Consider the following 19,000-nt stretch of genomic DNA (forward strand, 5'->3'; position numbering starts at 1 on the left):
TCTGTGGAGTTTTTGTTGTTTGTGTGGAAAAACAAAATGTCTCAAAGAAAACCAAGAAAAATCCCGACAGTCGTCTCGTTTCTCTTTCAGGGAGTTCAGAGTTTTCAACGCGGACTTAATTTATAAATGTTCGTAGCTTCCGGGTCTGAAAAATTAGGCTCATGCGGAAGTGTTAAACTGCAATACCACCGAGGGCCACTAGGGGCTCCATAGACTCTCATTCAACTTCTCAGTCAATACATTTTTTTCCACATTTTAGTTTTTCTGGTGGTCCATCTGAAAATACAAAAACACGCCCACAAAAAGGTTTTTGGGGGCGTGTCTGTTCGATTGACAGGCCTGTGGTGCAGTCAGGTTACAGCTATCGGTGGGCGGGACGTAGTATCGTCAGGTTTCCGATCAGATCGGTCAGATCCACCTCTGGCTCCTCCCCCAGCTCGTCCAAATATGGTCACTTCCTGCTCCGAACTAGCAAAGACGGTGACGGACAGAATCTGAACTAAAAAGCCGAAGTGAATCCAGAAGTAAAAAAAACCCTCAAACTGACATTTCCAACAAAACACACTTAATAACGACAAAGCCTGGTTTGAACAAACTTATGTTTCCACAACAACGTTTATTAGCGACTCTCAACGAACACCATTTCCCCGCTAAAGCCACTTATATCTGAGTTACCATAGTTACCAGTTTCCCACCGTAAATATTCAGGTCAACATCCGAGGTGGTCGTTACGAACGGTGAAGTCGAATCAAAGATGAATGATTGTGGAATTTGATCTGCAAAATTAAAGAGGACGCAACGTTTAACAGCTGGAAAAAAATCAATCACAATGAACAAGTAGATATTAAACATCCAACGCACAATATGAAGCAATATATTATTAGTTTTAACTCGTGTTATATAATTATGAGAATCTGCAGCATTAAAGGACTGAAACTCATAAATTCAAGTTAAAGCTTTAGAAAACCTTGGAGGCGCCCAGATGTTCGGCGCCCAGATGTTCGGCGCCCAGATGTTCGTCCAGCTGCGGTTTCACTGCTGCTGATTGGCCGTCGGCCTCCATGAAGACAAACGTCTCTCCACCTCGGCTCTGGTCTTCTTCAGCTCGTCCAGCGTTTCCTCGCATCCTCTCATCGCTTCTATCAAGCGGGACACGAACTGCATCAGATCCGCGGCCGTCCAGCTGTCGCTCAGACGTTCCTCCATGGAGGTCACGGCCGTCAGGGTTCGGGCGGTTCGTCCGGCGACGCTCAGCGCGCCCGTTTTGCTGCAGATCTTCTGGACGGAGTCCAGCTGCTCCACCAGCGGCACCAAGCTTTCCCTCAGATCTTCTCCGCTCTTCCTCATCAACGTCAACTTCTCCGTCAGCACGCTCGTCTCTTCCGGAGCTTTTTCGGGAGGACAGAAGAAGACGACCTTCCTGATCAGAGACGTGGTGACGTACGTGGCCTGCAAGGCGCCGAACCCTCCGCCGATCGCTCCGGTCGCCGAGCCGACCGACCCGCCGAAGGCCCCGCCGATCGCGCCGCCGGTTTCACAACGCGTTGACGCTGACGTTGCGGACCGACCAACCCGCCGCGGCGGCCGACGCCTCGACGGTGCCGCCGACTAACCCGGACACCGCTCCCCCGACGGCTCCGCCCAGCGCGCCGCCGAACAGGCCGAAGGTGACGCCGGCGGCGGTGACGTCTCTGTGGAACCAGCAGTAGGTCGTCGCACCGACGGCCGCCCACAGTCCTCCGGTCAGCCCGCCGGACGCCGCCCCCACGGCTCCTCCGGTCATGGCGAGCAGAACTCGCAGTCCTTCGCCCTCGACGCCCCGACGCGGATTTTTCACGACTCCCGCCGCCGCGTTGACGAAACGCTCCGCGGCTTCCTGAACGGCGGCGTCGTGTTGTTCGTAGAGATCCAGCAAAGTCCTCAGACTCTCTCCGACTTCATCCTTCAGGTCGTCGGAGGACGACGATCCCGTGGAGGCCATGTTCCCGCTGCAGACCAATCACAGCGCAGTTCTGGGTTCCCGCGAACAGAACCCGGAAGTTCTGCTTGTTAATCTTCTTCGTTGAAAGTCAAAAACAAAAGATTTTCAACTTAAATATTCATAAATTATTTAAATAAACCGATGACAAGGAATATACACGTTTCTATTTCATGTGCGATGATTTTCCCTTCATTAAAATAAAATGAAGAATTAATGGTATAAATAAACGTAATAATTCATTGAGGTCATTAATTTAAAAAGGTTCTATTTCATAATGATTTTAAAAATGATCTGAAGAAGTTTGTTCGTGTTTTGTAATTCAAAACTAAATTTCTTCAGTTTCAGGTGTGAACTCGTTCGACTTCGTTTTTAAACGTTAAAACGTTTGAAGTCGAGCCAACAACAAACTGCTGAGTCGTGTTAACGGGAACTAAAAACACTTTTTTGTTTTTTAAATACGAGGTATTGAATCAAATCTCTGAGGTTTGAAGCAGGACTTTAAATTAATTTGGACTCAGTCTGTCGTCTGTCTCCGGGTGGGATGAACTGCTGTTGCCGTGGTGACGCCTCCGGTCTTACTTACCTCTCAGAAACAGGTACATACTATACTATCACATGTCGTCCTCGTCCTCGTCCTCCGGTCCTCGTCCTCTTCATCTCCTCAGGATTCATTAAACTTTCGTCTGATCTGATCTGAACTGATCTGATCTGAACTGAACTGATCTGATCTGATCTGGTCTGATCTGATCTGATCTGGTCTGATCTGGTCTGATCTGATCTGATCTGAACTGAACTGATCTGGTCTGATCTGATCTGGTCTGGTCTGATCTGATCTGATCTGAACTGATCTGAACTGAACTGATCTGATCTGATCTGATCTGATCTGGTCTGGTCTGATCTGATCTGATCTGAACTGATCTGATCTGATCTGATCTGATCTGGTCTGGTCTGATCTGATCTGATCTGATCTGAACTGAACTGATCTGGTCTGATCTGATCTGATCTGAACTGATCTGATCTGGTCTGGTCTGATCTGATCTGAACTGAACTGATCTGATCTGATCTGATCTGATCTGGTCTGGTCTGATCTGATCTGATCTGAACTGATCTGAACTGAACTGATCTGATCTGATCTGGTCTGGTCTGATCTGATCTGATCTGGTCTGATCTGATCTGGTCTGATCTGATCTGATCTGGTCTGATCTGATCTGAACTGATCTGATCTGGTCTGATCTGAACTGATCTGAACTGAACTGATCTGATCTGATCTGGTCTGATCTGATCTGATCTGGTCTGATCTGATCTGGTCTGATCTGATCTGATCTGATCTGGTCTGATCTGATCTGGTCTGATCTGGTCTGATCTGGTCTGATCTGATCTGATCTCAGCTCACTGAGCACATATTTGCTCTGCGTTTTGACATTTGTTTGTCAACGGAGTGAAAAGCTTCAGTCAGCAGGATTAAAGAAGTCCATCGCTCCGTGTTGGAGGACAACGCGCTCATTACTTATTAAAGACAAAACAATGCCGTCTGCTCCGGTGTCAAACCCGCCGGCTGGAATCTGCTCACTGAAAGCTTCTTCTTTTCTTGCCGGCCGCTTTTGCATTTGTCTTCACGTCTTCAGCAACAGAAAAAGGTTTTCCTCCAAAGAGCCTGATGTTGTTTGACCTTCTGACCTCTGCTCGTAGCTCCGGGCTACGTGAGCCGCTACGAGACGCCCGAAACCTCCGATCGATCTGTTCGCAGTTGAGTTGCTTCGTCTCGGTAACGTGGCTCCAGATTCACAGTTTTAGAGGAGCTGACAATTTCTCTCTGTAAAATAAAAAAACTTCACAAGTGCGTGGGGAAAACACGCTACGCCGTCCTGCCCGCTAACATAGAAGGGGGCGGGGCTTATGACCAACACTGCGGCGCCCGGCCACCAGGGGGGGGCGAACGGGATATTTTGACTCGACATCCGGGGAAGTGAGTCAACAAACGAGGCACGAACAAGCGTCATGTATAAGAGGGTCACCTTTATTGTCACAAAAACACAACAGGAATGTACAAAAGCAGCAACCTTCTCGTTGGGTTGATTTTTCTCACCAAGCGGCAACTTTTATTTTACGTTCCATACACAAAGTTGCGCGGTGTTTCTTGCACTGTTTTTAGTTGGTCTTTAGTTATACTGACTTTGTAGTAGGTTATCATTCTTCTTCACGATTCACAAACAACACTTACCCCACACAGCAAGCATCACTCTCAGACTGGAGGAACAGCATCGAGTTGAAATACAACATCATTCAAACATCTTTCTCCATAGTTTATAATGCTCGGTTTTTTTTTTTCTTCTTCTTCTTCATTCTGACAGTAAAAGTTTTTTTTTTTGTTTTTTTTTTTACGTACCCGTTCTGAACATACAAAAATCTATGTTACTGTACAATTTTTGTTTACTCTATCATACACTCACAAGTATACACAGAATTATTGACAAGAAAATGAGACCTCTGTTGACCCAGCGTGCAGATTTTCCAGGAATGTATACAGTATGCATGCCATTTTGGAGTATTGTTATTATTTTTTTTTAACCTATAAAAATTTCACATAAAATCAATTCTGTAATATATTATTTGGGTTTATATACATAATCCGAACATCCACAAATGATTTGAACAATCACACACTCATCAAGAAACCATCAATAAACAGTTTAAACTGTATAATCTGTGTAGTGAACGCACACTATTGGTTATAATAGAGGAAAACAGCTACAAAATGGGGGGCGTCTCATCAGCGAGGTGATAATGTGCTTTTTTAAACATTTTTCGTAAATAAACGTGGTGGCACTACTTCCTGTTCGGTCCGTCACACAACCGTCCGGCGCGCCTTCCCCTGGTCTCGACAACAAAGTGTGATCATGTTTTTTTGTTTTTGTTTCATGGTTTCGCAGGAAAAAAATAAAAAGATCTCCCAACGCAGAAAAATAAAAAATTTACAGAATAAATGTGTTGCGGTGCTTATGAATCCTCTTCTTCAAGTATAAAAATACAAAAAAAGTTTGATTATATAAAACATAGATGACACTTTTTTCTTTTTTACATGTTAATAAAGCGATCTCTTTGAAACAAAAACTAAATGGTCATATAATATACATACAATAATATATCTGACGTGGTTCGGGTTACAGCTTGTTTTTCTATTTCCGTGCTAGCTGTTAATGCAATCTCAGAGACTACTAATACATTCCCATAAATGTATTAACCGATATACTGAAACATCTGCTTGTAATTTAACTTCTGGTATAAATACTCAGTCGGAGTGGGATTTCCCTCCGACGCGGTGTCACACAGTGTGCAGGATTATTTCTCGTCACCTCCCCGTGCTTTTGTATTTTCTGGGTTTTTAATCCGACCTCGCTTGTCACATTCAAGGTTTCACTGAAACTTGAATTTTTTTCAGAAGGGTTAAACTCTGGAAAACGTCTCTGTCCCAGTTTCACACTTTAAACTCTTTAACGGGACAACTGTCATCACGACGTGCAAAAAAAAAACCCCGCTGTCACAGTTTGATATTTCTGAGCAAGAAGTTGATCTATTTTTCATGTTTGCAGACACACACACAAAAAAGTTTGGGTTACATGCGTCAATCAAACTGACATTTTTTTTTTAAGGTTGGATTTCCAAATATCTGATTCTTTTACTTATTTTACAAAGTCCTGTGTGTCCCTCAAACTTTCCTCACAAGTTCCTAAAAATATGTTTATATACGATTCATTATGAGGAACAAAAGTAGTAAGTAGCCACTACAAAGTTCTGTTTTAGGTAAGTAAAAACTTAATAAGCTGACAATAATATCCACCACGAAAGACGACCAAAAATGACCTTATTTATGTGTTTTATCAGGTCAATATCTCCAACTCTGCTGCCTCGAATTGTGTCTTTCAAGACCTCCTAAAATGTGTGCAGGTAAGTTTTCATGATCTGTGATTCAGCTGCATGATAATTATACACTCCTTTATTTTTCTTTCTATATTCTTGCTCAAAATAAAACCAAACAAAAAAGAGCATTTTTTAAAATTTGCATTCAGACTATTTCTGCTTCCTCTCGTGTGGAAGTGGGACACAGGTTTGGTGTTCGGTCGTTAGTAACGGAGGAAAGATGGATTTTTTTTTGCAGGGACAAACGTCGGGAGTGAAGTCGGTCCGGAGACGATGAAACGACCTCCGAACGGATTAAAAACAGAACTTATCATTTGTGACACGCTCCCGTTCGGCTCCCGTTGTGTGAGATAATTTGGTGACCTCTAGCTGATCGAGTTGGACAGATTATTCAAATAAAGCCCCCCCCCCCCCCCCGCCCCCACCCCTCCCAAAAAAACCAGAACGATCCGAGTACTCACTCCTCATGAATTAGTCCAGCTGAGACCTGAGAGACCTGAGAGGCAGACAGAGGATGAAAAAAACAAAACAGGAAAAGAGGCAAAGCGAGGCGGAGAGAGGAGAGACTGGACCGAGATGATGTGAGGAGGAAGCAGCGGAGGGGGGAGACCGGTGATGGTCGGCCGGATCAATGAGCGGCGGTTCTGCCGAAGCGGTGATAAAAGCTCAGCGCTGCTGCCCCCCCCACCCCCACACACAAAATAACACAAAATAAAAAAAAGCCAAGCAGAGAAGGAATCAGAGCAAAGGAGGAAAAATTCAAATGGAAACGAGGAGCGGTGAGAAGGGAAGGGGAAAAGGAACAAAAAGACAGAAATCAAAACCAACAAACAGACAAATGTTTTCAAGTTTTTCTTCAATCTTTCATGAGCCGAACGCTACCCCCCCCCCCCCCCCCCCCCCACCTCCCACCCCGTGCTTCGATCTGATTGGCCGCCGGGGCCGCCGGGTTTTTGGTGCATCGGCGTGACACTCCTCGTGGGGAGACGAGAGAGGAGAGACGAGAGACGAGAGAGGAGAGAGACGAGAGAGGAGAGACGAGAGACGAGAGAGGAGAGAGGAGAGATGAGAGACGAGAGAGGAGAGACGAGAGAGGAGAGACGAGAGACGAGAGAGTGTCTGTCGCCGAGCTGCAATCAGGCAGAAATGATGCTGTGATCAGAGCTGCTCTGCTGTCAGAGCGGTGGGACTCTAAATCTGCCCTTATTCAGCTCCTCTTCCTCCTCCTCTTCCTCGTCTGTGTGGCGCAGTGTGAGGGAGGAGACGTAAGGAAGCAGGGAGGAGGAGAGGATACAAGGAGATGAAACAGGATGAAGACAGGAAGTAGAGAGAGGTGAATAAACAAGAAGAGGATACAAGGAGAGGAGAGGAGGAAACAGCAAGGGGAGATAAGGAAAGGGGGAATACGGAGGAAACAAGGAGAGATACGGAAGAGAGGACAGAGAAGGAGGAAGATATGAAACAAGAAGAGGAGACGAGGAATGAAAAGAAGATGAAAGGGAGGAAACGAGAGGAGGAGATAAGGGAAGGAGGTATGAAAAGAGGAGAAAAGGTTAGAAAAGGAAACCAGGAAAAGAGGAGTGAAAAAATATTGAACAAGGAGAGGAGATAAGGAAATGAGAAAAAGAGAAAGGAGGAGGAGGAAAGAGAAGAGGAGTGAGAAAATAAGGAGAAAAGAAGAAGATAGTAGAAACAAAGAGAGAAAATAAGGAGGGCAAAAGAAAAGGAGATGAAGGAAGGAGAGGAAAAAAAAGATTAAACAGGGAAAGAAAGTAGAGGATGAGAGAGGAAACAAAGAGAAGAGATAAGGAGGAAGGAAAGGAAGGAGTTCGAGGAGATAAAGAAAAGAGGAGGAGGAGAAGGAGAAGGAGGAGGAGGAGGAGGAGGAGGAGATCTTCCTCTGACCACAGCTCCGTCTCATACGAGGCTCTCGGGTGTTGCTCATAAAAACATTTGAGTTTCTGACCTGATCTTTTAAATTTTGTGGCAGCAGGCGTCTCCGAGGATCCTCTGAGCCAAATACATAAACCTGCCCCCCCCCCCCCCCTCCCCCCGCTAACGGACCTCGACGGGTCGCCCCATCGGTGAATAATAATGACGCGATGGCGACGCTCTAAACCGATATCAGAGATCTGGGAACATCTCAAAAAGTTTGACGGAGCGTCTCTGCAGCGCCGCCTGGGGAGGAAGACGCAGCCGACTGTAACGCCTGCAGAAATAAAGGCGGAATAAAATACACACTTCTGAACTTCCTCATGTTGTCTGGAAAAACTGAGGTTTCACGAGGGGGGGGGGGGAATCAGAGCCTGACGACAGCTTTCAACAATGAAAGAGCCTCCAGGGTGGTGGTGGGGGGGGGGGTGGTGGTGGTGGTGGTGGTGGTGGTGGTGGTGGGGGGGGGGGGGGTTGCACCCTAATATATCTGCTGATCCCGACACAGCCAGCGGTTTATTGGTCTACAAAGGCAAAGTGCAGAAAAAAAAAAGGCTTCAAGGCTTTTGCACTGATTATTTGACCTCCTCTCCACAAATCACTGCAAAAGACTCTCCAACACCTTAAAGAAACCACATGCAGCCTCCAGCACCTTCAAAGAACTTCCACTGGAATAGAAAAACGCTTCCTTCCACCTTTTCAGTCCATTTAATCTGGATTGTTAGATAAAATAAACTTTATTTGAGTTCTCTCTAGATATTTTTTTCAGATTCAAGCTCTGTATTTATTACATTTAGGTATTTCATTTGATTTAAAAGGTAGTTTATAAATGTCAATTCACTTGTCAAAAGCTGCAATGGCTGTCTTTCTGAAAACAGTAAAGACACAAGTAAAGACACGGTGGTTGAGTTCTTTAGCTCCATTTCGTGGGTTACTGCAGGAATACTTCTTTAAGCTTGTACGGTTCGCAGTAGCGGGTGTTTATTTGTGCTTTTCATTCTCTTTAGCTAATTTACCGCATCGCTTAGTTACTGTGAAATATGAAGCTGAATGTTGTTCGTTTTTCAGTCACAAAACATAAGAACCAGTCAAAAATTACAAGTTTAGCTTTCGCTTCAAATTTAAAATGCCGTTTTTTACAGAAAGTGCACTTGTTAATGCATTTTGCCTTTGGAGAGCTGTTTACTGCATTTTTCACCCACAGGAGGAAATGGGTACAAAAATAAGTAAATCATAATAATAAAATTAGTGGCTGAGATGGCAGCTAATTCAATCTTCTCATCCAAACCTGTTGCGCCTCCACGTATATGAATGTTTACAGGAACACGACATTAAAAGCCCTGAATGCAGAGTTCAGGATGACCGAAATGATTTTATATCTACTGACGCAAAGAATCACTTCAACTCTACAGATCGTTTTGCGGGTTACGGTGACAGAATATAGTTGTGCATAATATTAACACCGTGTTTGATGAAATGATCTCTCAGGTTCACTCCTCGCTATGTTCAAAGAAAGAAAGAAAAACAGACATTATTTGACCGTTTGCTTTTCAGGCTGTGTGCGTCTAAAATCATGAATTTTTGAAAAGTAACGAGGGGAAATGAGGTGCAGAAAAAACACAGAGTTAATATTCAGACCGTTGCAAGACAACGGCCGGCCTGAACACTCATCCTGGAGGCCTCGCTGCCGCCCGGATGGCCGCGCACGTCCCGTGGAGGTGGGCCACGTTAGCCGCATGCTAACGGCCGTTACTGCTAATACATGAGGTCATTTCAAAAGACTCCTCTCGGCTACACGAGAGCGAAAGTCTCTGAAGACGTCTGGGCTCGTGTGGACGAGCTGCTATTACTCACTGATGCGTGTTTGATGGGTAAAACCATTAATGAATCAAAATACAATCCGGAAATGCCTTCGAGAGGATGATTAAAAATGGTTGCTGCCCGTTTGATGTGTTGTTTCCTGAAAACTCACTTTCTTTAGCTAACATTGTAATTTTAGTCACGTAGCGTTTGCCTTCGTTAACTTAGATAACAGCCGAACGTCTGAGGAAAATGTTGAAATGTTGATTAGCTCGCCAAATTGTCAGCCTCTGTTGCTTCTAGACGGCGTCCGCGTTGTCGCTGCCGTTGCCTAGCAACGGGGGTTTTAAGACGTAAGCAATTGAACACCAAAAACACTCAGCTGGTTATTTAATTACTCAGCTCTGATTGGTTCGGAGACAAACACGTCAGCTGCCCTCGACAATCAATTAATGAAGTCATTTTAGAGAAGCTAACTTTTCTGTTTTAAATGATCGTGAAGAAAATATTTTCAGGTTTTCGGACTGTTTGACAAAACAAGACATTTTGTGACCAACCTATCAACTAAAACGAGTTTGAAATCCCAGATGATAATTCCTTTACAGGGTCACATGACCAACAGAACTAAACCTGATTGGACGGGTTTCAGGGTCAGACCATGTATGTCCAACTTCAAAAAATTAAATAACGTTGTTTTTTTTATACTTTATTTTTCTAAATAAACAAATGTTGTTGTCTTTTTTACTGTCATCTACAGTTTTAAGATTTCAAACCCGTTTTTGCTTCCATATACATTTAGTTTTTCAGCCGGTCTGTTTCTCCTTTACATTTGTCCTCTGCACACATTGAGCTAAAAAAATCCTCCAAACCGTCCTCAGGTAACCTCGCACCTGTCGTCCTGCACGATAAGTCCGAAGCATTACAGCTATTAAAAAGGAAAAGTGAGGCGAGCTTAATGGATTAGCTGCTGAATATCTGCGACACCTTCGCGCCGAAATACGCCGGCTGCCGGCTAATTGTGCTGCGGCGCTACATGCTAACCTCGAGGTTTAGAAAAAGATGGGTGACAGAAAAAAGAGCAGCGTGAAGTAATTATCGGGATGAATAGGAGTGAAGAGATGAGAGCGAGGATTCAGAGAGAGAACAACACGGCCTGGATCATCGCTTTGACCTTGAGATGTGAAATCGTTTTTTTCCGTGGCATTATCGGAGATTAATGTCGCACAATGGAGGCGAAGGGATGCGTCGGGAGCAGATCTGACTATTATCATAAAGCTAGTTTAATCAGTCACCGCCGAGACCTTCCTCTGGAAATCAAAACATCGACATACTCGTACGACAAAAACTTGATCTCTAAGCAGGCTAGGTTTAAGATCCAGTGACTCAAAACACACATCAAGAACTGGTAAAAACGTCCGTGGACAGATTCCCCCTCTGGTCTTTGTCTGCCGGCGGGACCGAGACACGTTTCTGTCGTCTCTCAGACTTCGCGGTGGCGGCAGAGGCAGACGAGGCGTCAGAGGTGGAGGTTTTTAGTTTTTTTTAGAAGTGGAATACCTGCTGCTGGCCCTGGACTTTGGGGAAATCCTCTTTGGGCCTGCGGGTCTTGGGCCTCTCCAGGCTGCCCTGCTGGAGGTGTTTGAGGCGGGCGGCGACGGTGGGACCCTTCGTCGGGCCCGGAGAGTTGGTGCTGTTCTGTGGGAGCCGAGAGACGGAGAGTTTGAAACTGGAGCTGATCAAAAACACACTGCTGCCGTGAAGTTTGGAGCAAAACTATTCTCTATAACGTCGGGATTTCTCTACAAAGTAAAAGAACACTGAAGTTACGTAGAAGTAAATGTCCAATTATTTATGGTTATATACGAGTCATAAGTCGCTGCTTTTTTTTTTATCTCCAATCATTTCACACATTGTCGAACATTTTCACTTTTCAATGAACACAAACAAACTCGATTCTCCTGGTTGCAGTATTATATCAGTCAGTTTATTGTCAACACTCGGGTATTTTACTGAACTAAAAGACGCAACAACACCATGAATTTTTTTTAAATGTACTTCACGTAAAGTACAGTACTTGAGTAAATGTACTTATTCACATACAGCCTGAAAATCTGCACCGGATGTTTTATTTTGAAAACCGACTGGATACTTTATGTTTTCCTCTGACTGACTTCCTGTCCGGCCGTTGACGCGATCTTCATCAAAATAAACTTACTTTGTAAATATTTTCGTGTGTTTATCCTGTTTGAACTTTCTGACCATTTTTGTTGTTGTTGTTGTTGTTGTTGTTGTTGTTATTATTGTGTAAATAAAATAAAGAAATGCGTCCAAGTTCTGGTTCTTAACTGAAAGTGAAAATGCTCTACTGCGGGGAAACTTGAGCGTTAACGACCAACATTATCAGAAGGAGACCGTTTATTTCCGCTGACGTTAATCACTGCTGGCAGGAAGTTTAAAGTCAGCTCGCCGCTCTAAACGCCTTCAGCGAATACAAAAAGCAGGATCTGAATTTAAAACACCTGCAATGTGAGAAAATAGACTCGTTCAGAGGAGCGTTTCTGTCTGCGGCTCTGCAGCTGAAATCCCCTCCTCTGTCCTTCATGTTGACAGCTTCCTGCTTAGTGGCGTCGTGCGATAATTCCTACAAAAACAAGACCTCTTTACTCGGCTGAACGTGTCACCGGAGCTGTCGGGGAACTGAATGCTCGGCGTGTCGCTGCTCATCGCAGCAGCAGGTACAGGTGTGTTCACATGCAGCAGAGCTTCACCTCACAAACAGGAGGCGGAGTTATTCAGAGCAGCAGAGGTTAAGAAGAGAAGAGAAGTTCAGCAGGCAAATATTTATATTTCATCTTTCATCTTTGGATGTTTGTATAGATTCAAGTGATTTGGGATTTGCTGAATGTTTGACCTGGAATAGAAATAAAAAAAATAATCTAGTATTCATTGCACGTAGATTTAATAAGGCAACAATATCTGGGAGTAATTAAGAGCAATTCAAATACACACGTTTCCCACTTTAAGCCAAATGTCAAACTCAGACTTTCATTGGCTAAAAAGTTGAATTTAATTACCCATAATGAAGGAAAAACGGTCCCGTTTGTGCTGATCAGATCAAATCCTCAGAACGACAAACCGAAAGCCGATAATTTCTGTCTCTTCACAGTCTGAAGCTTCAACAAACGAACGTGGAGAGAAAGATTTGAACGGGCTCTGTAGAAATCGCTGGGTAAAGCACGTGTTTGAGTCGATTAACTACCAAATAAAAGATAAATCAGACTGCTGTCAAAGATCAAACTCCCTTTTTACGTCTGTATTTTCTATGTGAAGATTTCCCGTCTAGGAAATGAAAAAGTGGTGAATAAAAAAGGGGGAAAGTCAGTAGAGTTAGAAGCAGAAGTCTCCAGGTGAGACGCAGACAGGCGGCTGCTGGAGGATTTGAAGTTACCTTTCTGCCCAGCGACCCGAACACGGTGGGAGGAGTGGGCGTGGCCTGTGGCGGGCCGCTGTACCGTTTATTACAAGAGGAATCGTTTACAGGCGTCCTCTGAAATATCTTTGTTGTTGTGTGGAAGAGTGCGATAAAAACATGTTATCACACCGATACAGCAAATAAAAAATAAAAAAACACAAATCTGAGACACGAATCAGCCGATTCAGTCCGGACCGTCGTACCTCGAGCTCGGCGATGATCTTCTCCTCGTCGTCGTCGTCCTGAATGGCCGACGCTGCGATCACGGGCGGGGTGGAGGCGGGTCGGGGGGTGTCGGAGGGCGTCCGCCTCAGCTTCACCAGAGTTTTGGGCAGGTCGCCGTCTTCTTCCATCTGAACAGGGCAAAAAATAAAAGATGGTAAAACACAAGAAATACGACAAACAATAAAAAAAATAAGATATAACAACAACTAAATGCAGTCGTAGCAAAGAGGCCCCGAGGCTGAGAGTCCAACTCATTAAACCTGTTTCTGAATCCCGACACGTCGGACCAAAGTTTCATTTGGTAAAAGAAATATCTCACATCTGATAAACTGGAACTGGAGGATGTTGTTTTGTTTTTGTTTTAATGGTAAATCAATTTGCTGAATAATTATACTGTAAATCAACTGATTTGTTAAGCGCTGATTAAAATCTTTTGTTCGGCTGATTAACTACATTATGACTCATACATGCAGAGGATCCCAGTTATGAATCTTATCTCTGGTTTTAATCAAATTCAGGAAAAAAAAAAAAAATTAAATAACCAATTAAATTATTCCACAATGAAGAGCACATAATGGATGTCGGACTTTTAAACCGAGAATTAATTTTGGAATATTTTTTGGGGTCTCACCTTCATGTTCTTGGTGGTGACGATGACGTCTCCGGTGCGGTTGGTGGTGAGGCCGTGAGCCGAGGGGAAGCTTCGGCGAGGTGGGGGAGGGGGGGGAGACTTGGAGGGCTTTTCTGTCCGGTACCGGGCCACGCTGAGGTCCACTGGAAAACCAAGACACGTCCATCAGTGGAGTCACACAATGTCCCACAAACATGCTTCAGGTGTTAAAAAGATTCTCGTCTATACAACTATAAATAAACATCTCTGCTGACGATATTTAATTCAGTGAGATACAGGCTCAGATAAAGGCTAATATAAAATAAAATTAAACATTAAAAGTTAAAAAAAAAAAAAAAAAAAATCAGTTTTTTTTTATTATCAAATGTAATGAACAATCTGGATAGTCTAGATGCAGCCTGAATGGTTAGCTGCTATAATGACCAAGAAATGAGATGTAATTATGATGAAAATAGCCCAGCGTTTAAAGGGTTAACTCACCCGAGCCCCGATGCGACCCGCCCCCCTCCATGCTGTTCAGCTTCTGGGCCGCCATCTGCACTTTGCCGGGCTGCTGGTCAGCGGCGGGTGAGTTGGTCGTGGCGGCGGCGGCGGTCCCGGTGGTCCCGACGGTCCCGGTGGTCCCGGCGGCGGCAGAAGCAGCGGAGGTCATCGGGATGGTGATCTGGGGCTTCGGGGGCACCGCCGGCTTGTTTATATGCCTGGCGGCGAAGTCGAGGTCCGGGATGGCCTTCATCAGCTCGGCCTGGGTCTCCTCCAGCAGCCGATTGATGTCCTGAGCGCTGAACTGGGTCAAGCTGGCCCGCTTCTCCTCCCAGTCCCGCTCAGCAGCCTGACACAGATACAGATGCAGACGAAAGGACGGGCTGTAATATGAAGCACTGAACAGGCGGAGATGCAGGAACGTGACGGAGGCGGATGCGTCCCGAACAAATGGAAATATAAACCGACTGCTGGAGTGCGAATGAGCCACTTAACTTCAGCTCCATTATAAGAGAAAGGAGCGTCTGATTTACCAGGCGGACTTCGGCCGACACGGACTTATCGGCAGGACGCCGACTCGGCAGCTCGTCGAGGACTCGGTTCCTGAAGGACATCGCGGGCTGGACGTCCTGCTCGGGACCCGAGGCGTCCGCATCGCCGGCGGTGACGGGCATCCAGTTGGCGAGGCCGGCGCTGGTGCTCAGGTCGGTGAGGCTGAGGGGGGGGCTGTTCAGGATGTCCAGGTCCTCGGCTCTCTTCTGAGACTGACCCGACAGGTCCTCGGGGCTCTTCCACACCCCCTCGGTGATTTGTCTGTACGTACAGGGGGGATACAGAAAACTACGATACACACAGGACACCATGAAGGTCCTGCACCGAGTTAGAAAACACTAACAGCTGACACAATCAAGCTCTGATTACTGTGGTTTGTTCATAAAATGTCAAACATATTAGAGACAAAACCCCACCGGGATGTTTAAATGACTGGTTTTATAACAACAAAGACTCAAAGACATTCAGTTTGTGATATTAGAGCAGAAACAGGAGGGCGATTTTATTTTGAGAAACACAAACAATAACAAATCATTGATTATCCAAATTCATGTCAATTAGACGGATCGTTTCAGAGCAAAAACCAATATTCTAACTGGAGGCAACAACATTGTGACACATGATTAACACAAAAAACACTGTACACGGCAAATAACTGGATTTAACCAATTTAATGTTTTGGTAGAAATGATTCTTTGTCAGGCTGATTATTTGACTTCAATCAAGTAAATATCACTTTTCTTTTTCTGATGAGCATCTTCGTTCAGACTGCAGGAAAACCTGATTTGTTTCAGATCTTAAAGTTATTTTAAAACTGATTAAAATAAATCTTCTGCAGCTGCTTGAAGTGGATGTTTTACACACAGGCAATTCGTTGAGTTAAAACCACAGACTGGATATAAAAGTGTTCGTAGCTTTAATGTCTGAACAATGAGGCCGTATGGGGAACGCCTTAAGCTGCAATACCAGCGAGTGCCACTAGAGGTCGGCTCCAAAAAGCCTCCGGCTCCATAGACTCCCATTCAACTTCTCTCATCAAATCCAAAGTGAATAAAATGTGTCCATCAGTTATCTCGGTGTTGTTAGCTAAAGTCACTCCTTCTTATTAGTTTTCTGGAGGTCCATCTGAAAATAATCCCTCATTCATTAGAAAAGAAGATTCAAGAAGACCTGTTTTTGGGGGCGTGTCTGTTTGATTGACAGGCCTGTGGTGCAGTCAGGTTTCCACAATAGGTGGGCGGGGCTTAGTGTCCAATCAGATCGTGTCAGTTCCACCGCTCGCTCCTCTCCTAGCTCGTCCAAATATGGTCACATCCTGCTCCAAACTAGCAAAACGGAGCGACGGCCAAAACCCAAACTCAAGCTTTCATAACGGTTCACAAACTGCTGGTTGCCTCTTGGTCTGATCTGAGAAACAAACCAGATTCAGCTGCAGTCTGAACAAAGTCTTACGCATATAAAGGATTGAAGGACTTTGTGTAAAAGAAGCTAAAACTTCCATCTGATGAGGAGAAAGATAAATAAAGCGTACAGAAGAAGAAATGTACGACATGTTTTAATCTTAACGGCTTTGGTGTCGAAGCTCCAGCCGTCCGTCTGTGCAGAGAACTGCCACCAAATGTTTGCTGAGATTTATCTTCCTGTTTGCAGATTCTCCGACTGACTCGTGTGAATCGTGTTCTTCGGTTTTTTTTCATGTTCAGTCACTCTGACTGTTTAATAATAATTTAAAAAAAAAAGTCTTCTGGAGACAAACACGATAAACGTTGTGATACGAGCTCCAAAATGGAGGTGTTGTTCTCGGCTGCCTCGTTAAACCTGCTTTGATGAAATAATCATCTCTCGTCTGACGGATTCTCTGACCAGAATATTTCCGTGTGAACTGCGTTGGCAGTACGAGCTGCTCCGGTATGCTCTCAGTAAACCTCGTCTCTCTGAATTCAGACGGCGCTGCTCTCCTCCAGGACTTACAGCGGATTATTAAGCGTTTGACGCTGCAGTTAAACGTCACTTTTCATCATCGAGGAGAAAAAAATTCTATTTTTTTAAATTCTTAAATATTAATCTTAAAAACGCACCATCTGCTTTTTTTCCTCACGTTGTTTTTAAACATTTGGATCTTTATTTTAGGTGAAACACAGAAAAGAGATGAAAGAGTGTATATCATACACTGTAAAAACTGTGGATCTAACACAGTTAAAATCATGGTATATTCAAATTTAGGTTGTTTTGAGTATAAATGAATCGTCTGGTGCTTTTACAGGCTGATTATTTGAAATATCCCTGATAAGCAGCTACGTGTTTAAGTTCCTGTTAACAAGATCCAACAAACATGTCTGTAAAACATCCATTTCACGGCTGTAGAAGACTTATTCTAAGCGGACTACTTTCACTTATCAATAAATGTTCTTTAACTTCTGTGGTAGTTCAGATTGTAGAGTTTCTCTGTAATTGTAAAGTCAGCGGTTTGAATCCCAGTTCCTCCCGTTCACATGCTGACTTTTTAAATATGAAGCAGAAACTATAAAGTTTAATATCTTGTATTAAATTAATTGAACCTGTTTCAAGATGTTCCAATGTTTTTTTCAGTCTGGTAAAATTTAAGTTAAAGTTTAAAGTTCTCAAAATAAATCATCATTTTTATAACCGTGATTAAACAACATCCATCCCCGTTAGTTAAAGGTTATTGGTTAAAGTGGTTTAAAACAAGCCGTCTCAAAAAACAATAAAAAAGTGTTTTCTGCGATTTGACCTGGTTTAATACCAAAGTGAAATATTGTGTGAGAAAACCAACTGAGGAGCGTTTGATGTGCGTACCTGCGCAGCGTGCTGAGCGCGTCAGTCATGGTGTTGCAGCGCTTCAGCAGGGCGTCCAGGCGATGAGGCTCCTCTTTCAGGAACTTCACAGCCTCCACCTCCACCCTCAGCACCACCCGCATCTTACTCTGCAGGCTGGGGAACTGGTCTGCACAGGAGAGGAGGCAGACGTGGTTGAGTACGGAGACAGCGGTGTGTCAGAGGGATGTGGGGAAGAATGGAGGCGGAGGGGGGGGGGATTACAGGAAGGAGGAGATACAAAAAAAAAACAAGGAGAAGACAGGATGCTGCTTCTGTCACACTGGATTTTCCTGTCGTATCTCGATGGTTTCAGCGAGGACGACTCGGTGGGGATCAGCCAGATGACAAGAAAAAAGAAAATTGACATGCGAGACGTGCAGGAACATAAACATGTTTGTCTGTGGAGACTATTCACGGCCATTATTTGAAATGTTGGACACTCAGCTTCCCCGAAAACATTCATATGATCAGAGCCGGGGTTCCTCAGGGGTCAACCAACGGCCCACTTCTTTTTACTCTTTACAGAAACATTGCCTCTACTTACGCTTCAATGTAAAGTTTTTTGCCGACGACACTGTTTTATACTTCAAAGATCAAACTCTCCTTCAGACTGCCTTAAATTACTTTGAGTTTGACTTCTTACTTCTTGATTGAAATACAGAAGAATGATTCTCGACGAATGAGTCCCTCCACAAATTCATTGAGTTTTTTGTGATTGTTGCGTTAAAAAAATGCTTCATTTTTCAGCAGGTTTTCTCAAAAATGTAATTTTCTGAGTTTTAAATCAGTTTTTTGCTGTAAAATTGTGGGAATTAGAAAAATAAATAACTATAATCACTTCCTGTGATAATAATAGAAAGGACTGTTAAAAGCTTCCAAACTAACAATTTTTTTTATATAGCGTTTAAATCGTAAAACTACAAACAAACAAAATCCAGCAGCTGCTTCACTTCAGATGTTCCTCATGTTCCACAAACCTCAGAACTTGATTTATGTCATCTTTAATAACCTTCAGGTTTGCAAAACTTTTTTTTTTTTTTTTTCCTGTTACTATATCCATTAGCAGTTATGTAAATTGTCTTTGTGGATGGAAAGCCTGTGTTACATTCGTAGGATCCAGGCGGACATAATATCTGCAGGTTTCTTCAGTCTACAGTTTCATAATGAG

The 19,000-nt window shown here is 44.0% G+C and overlaps 1 protein-coding gene across 1 annotated transcript in view; it reads right to left on the reverse strand.

Annotated features, from left to right (window-relative positions):
• Window positions 1-6,809: 6,809 nt before the first annotated feature.
• Window positions 6,810-19,000, reverse strand: part of srcin1b (SRC kinase signaling inhibitor 1b) — a 78,725-nt gene continuing 66,534 nt past the window's right edge. Inside the window, 6 exon segments of the mRNA XM_069160001.1 lie at window positions 6,810-11,326; window positions 13,307-13,456; window positions 13,960-14,102; window positions 14,440-14,791; window positions 14,976-15,255; window positions 17,812-17,959. Of these exon segments, the coding sequence (XP_069016102.1) occupies window positions 11,174-11,326; window positions 13,307-13,456; window positions 13,960-14,102; window positions 14,440-14,791; window positions 14,976-15,255; window positions 17,812-17,959 (1,226 nt within the window). The 3' untranslated portion in view covers window positions 6,810-11,173.

This window comes from Embiotoca jacksoni, unplaced genomic scaffold (genome assembly GCF_022577435.1).
Source record: "Embiotoca jacksoni isolate LCO1_2020_lvr unplaced genomic scaffold, fEmbJac1.0.p SCAF_26, whole genome shotgun sequence".
In the NCBI taxonomy this organism is placed as follows: domain Eukaryota; kingdom Metazoa; phylum Chordata; class Actinopteri; family Embiotocidae; genus Embiotoca; species Embiotoca jacksoni.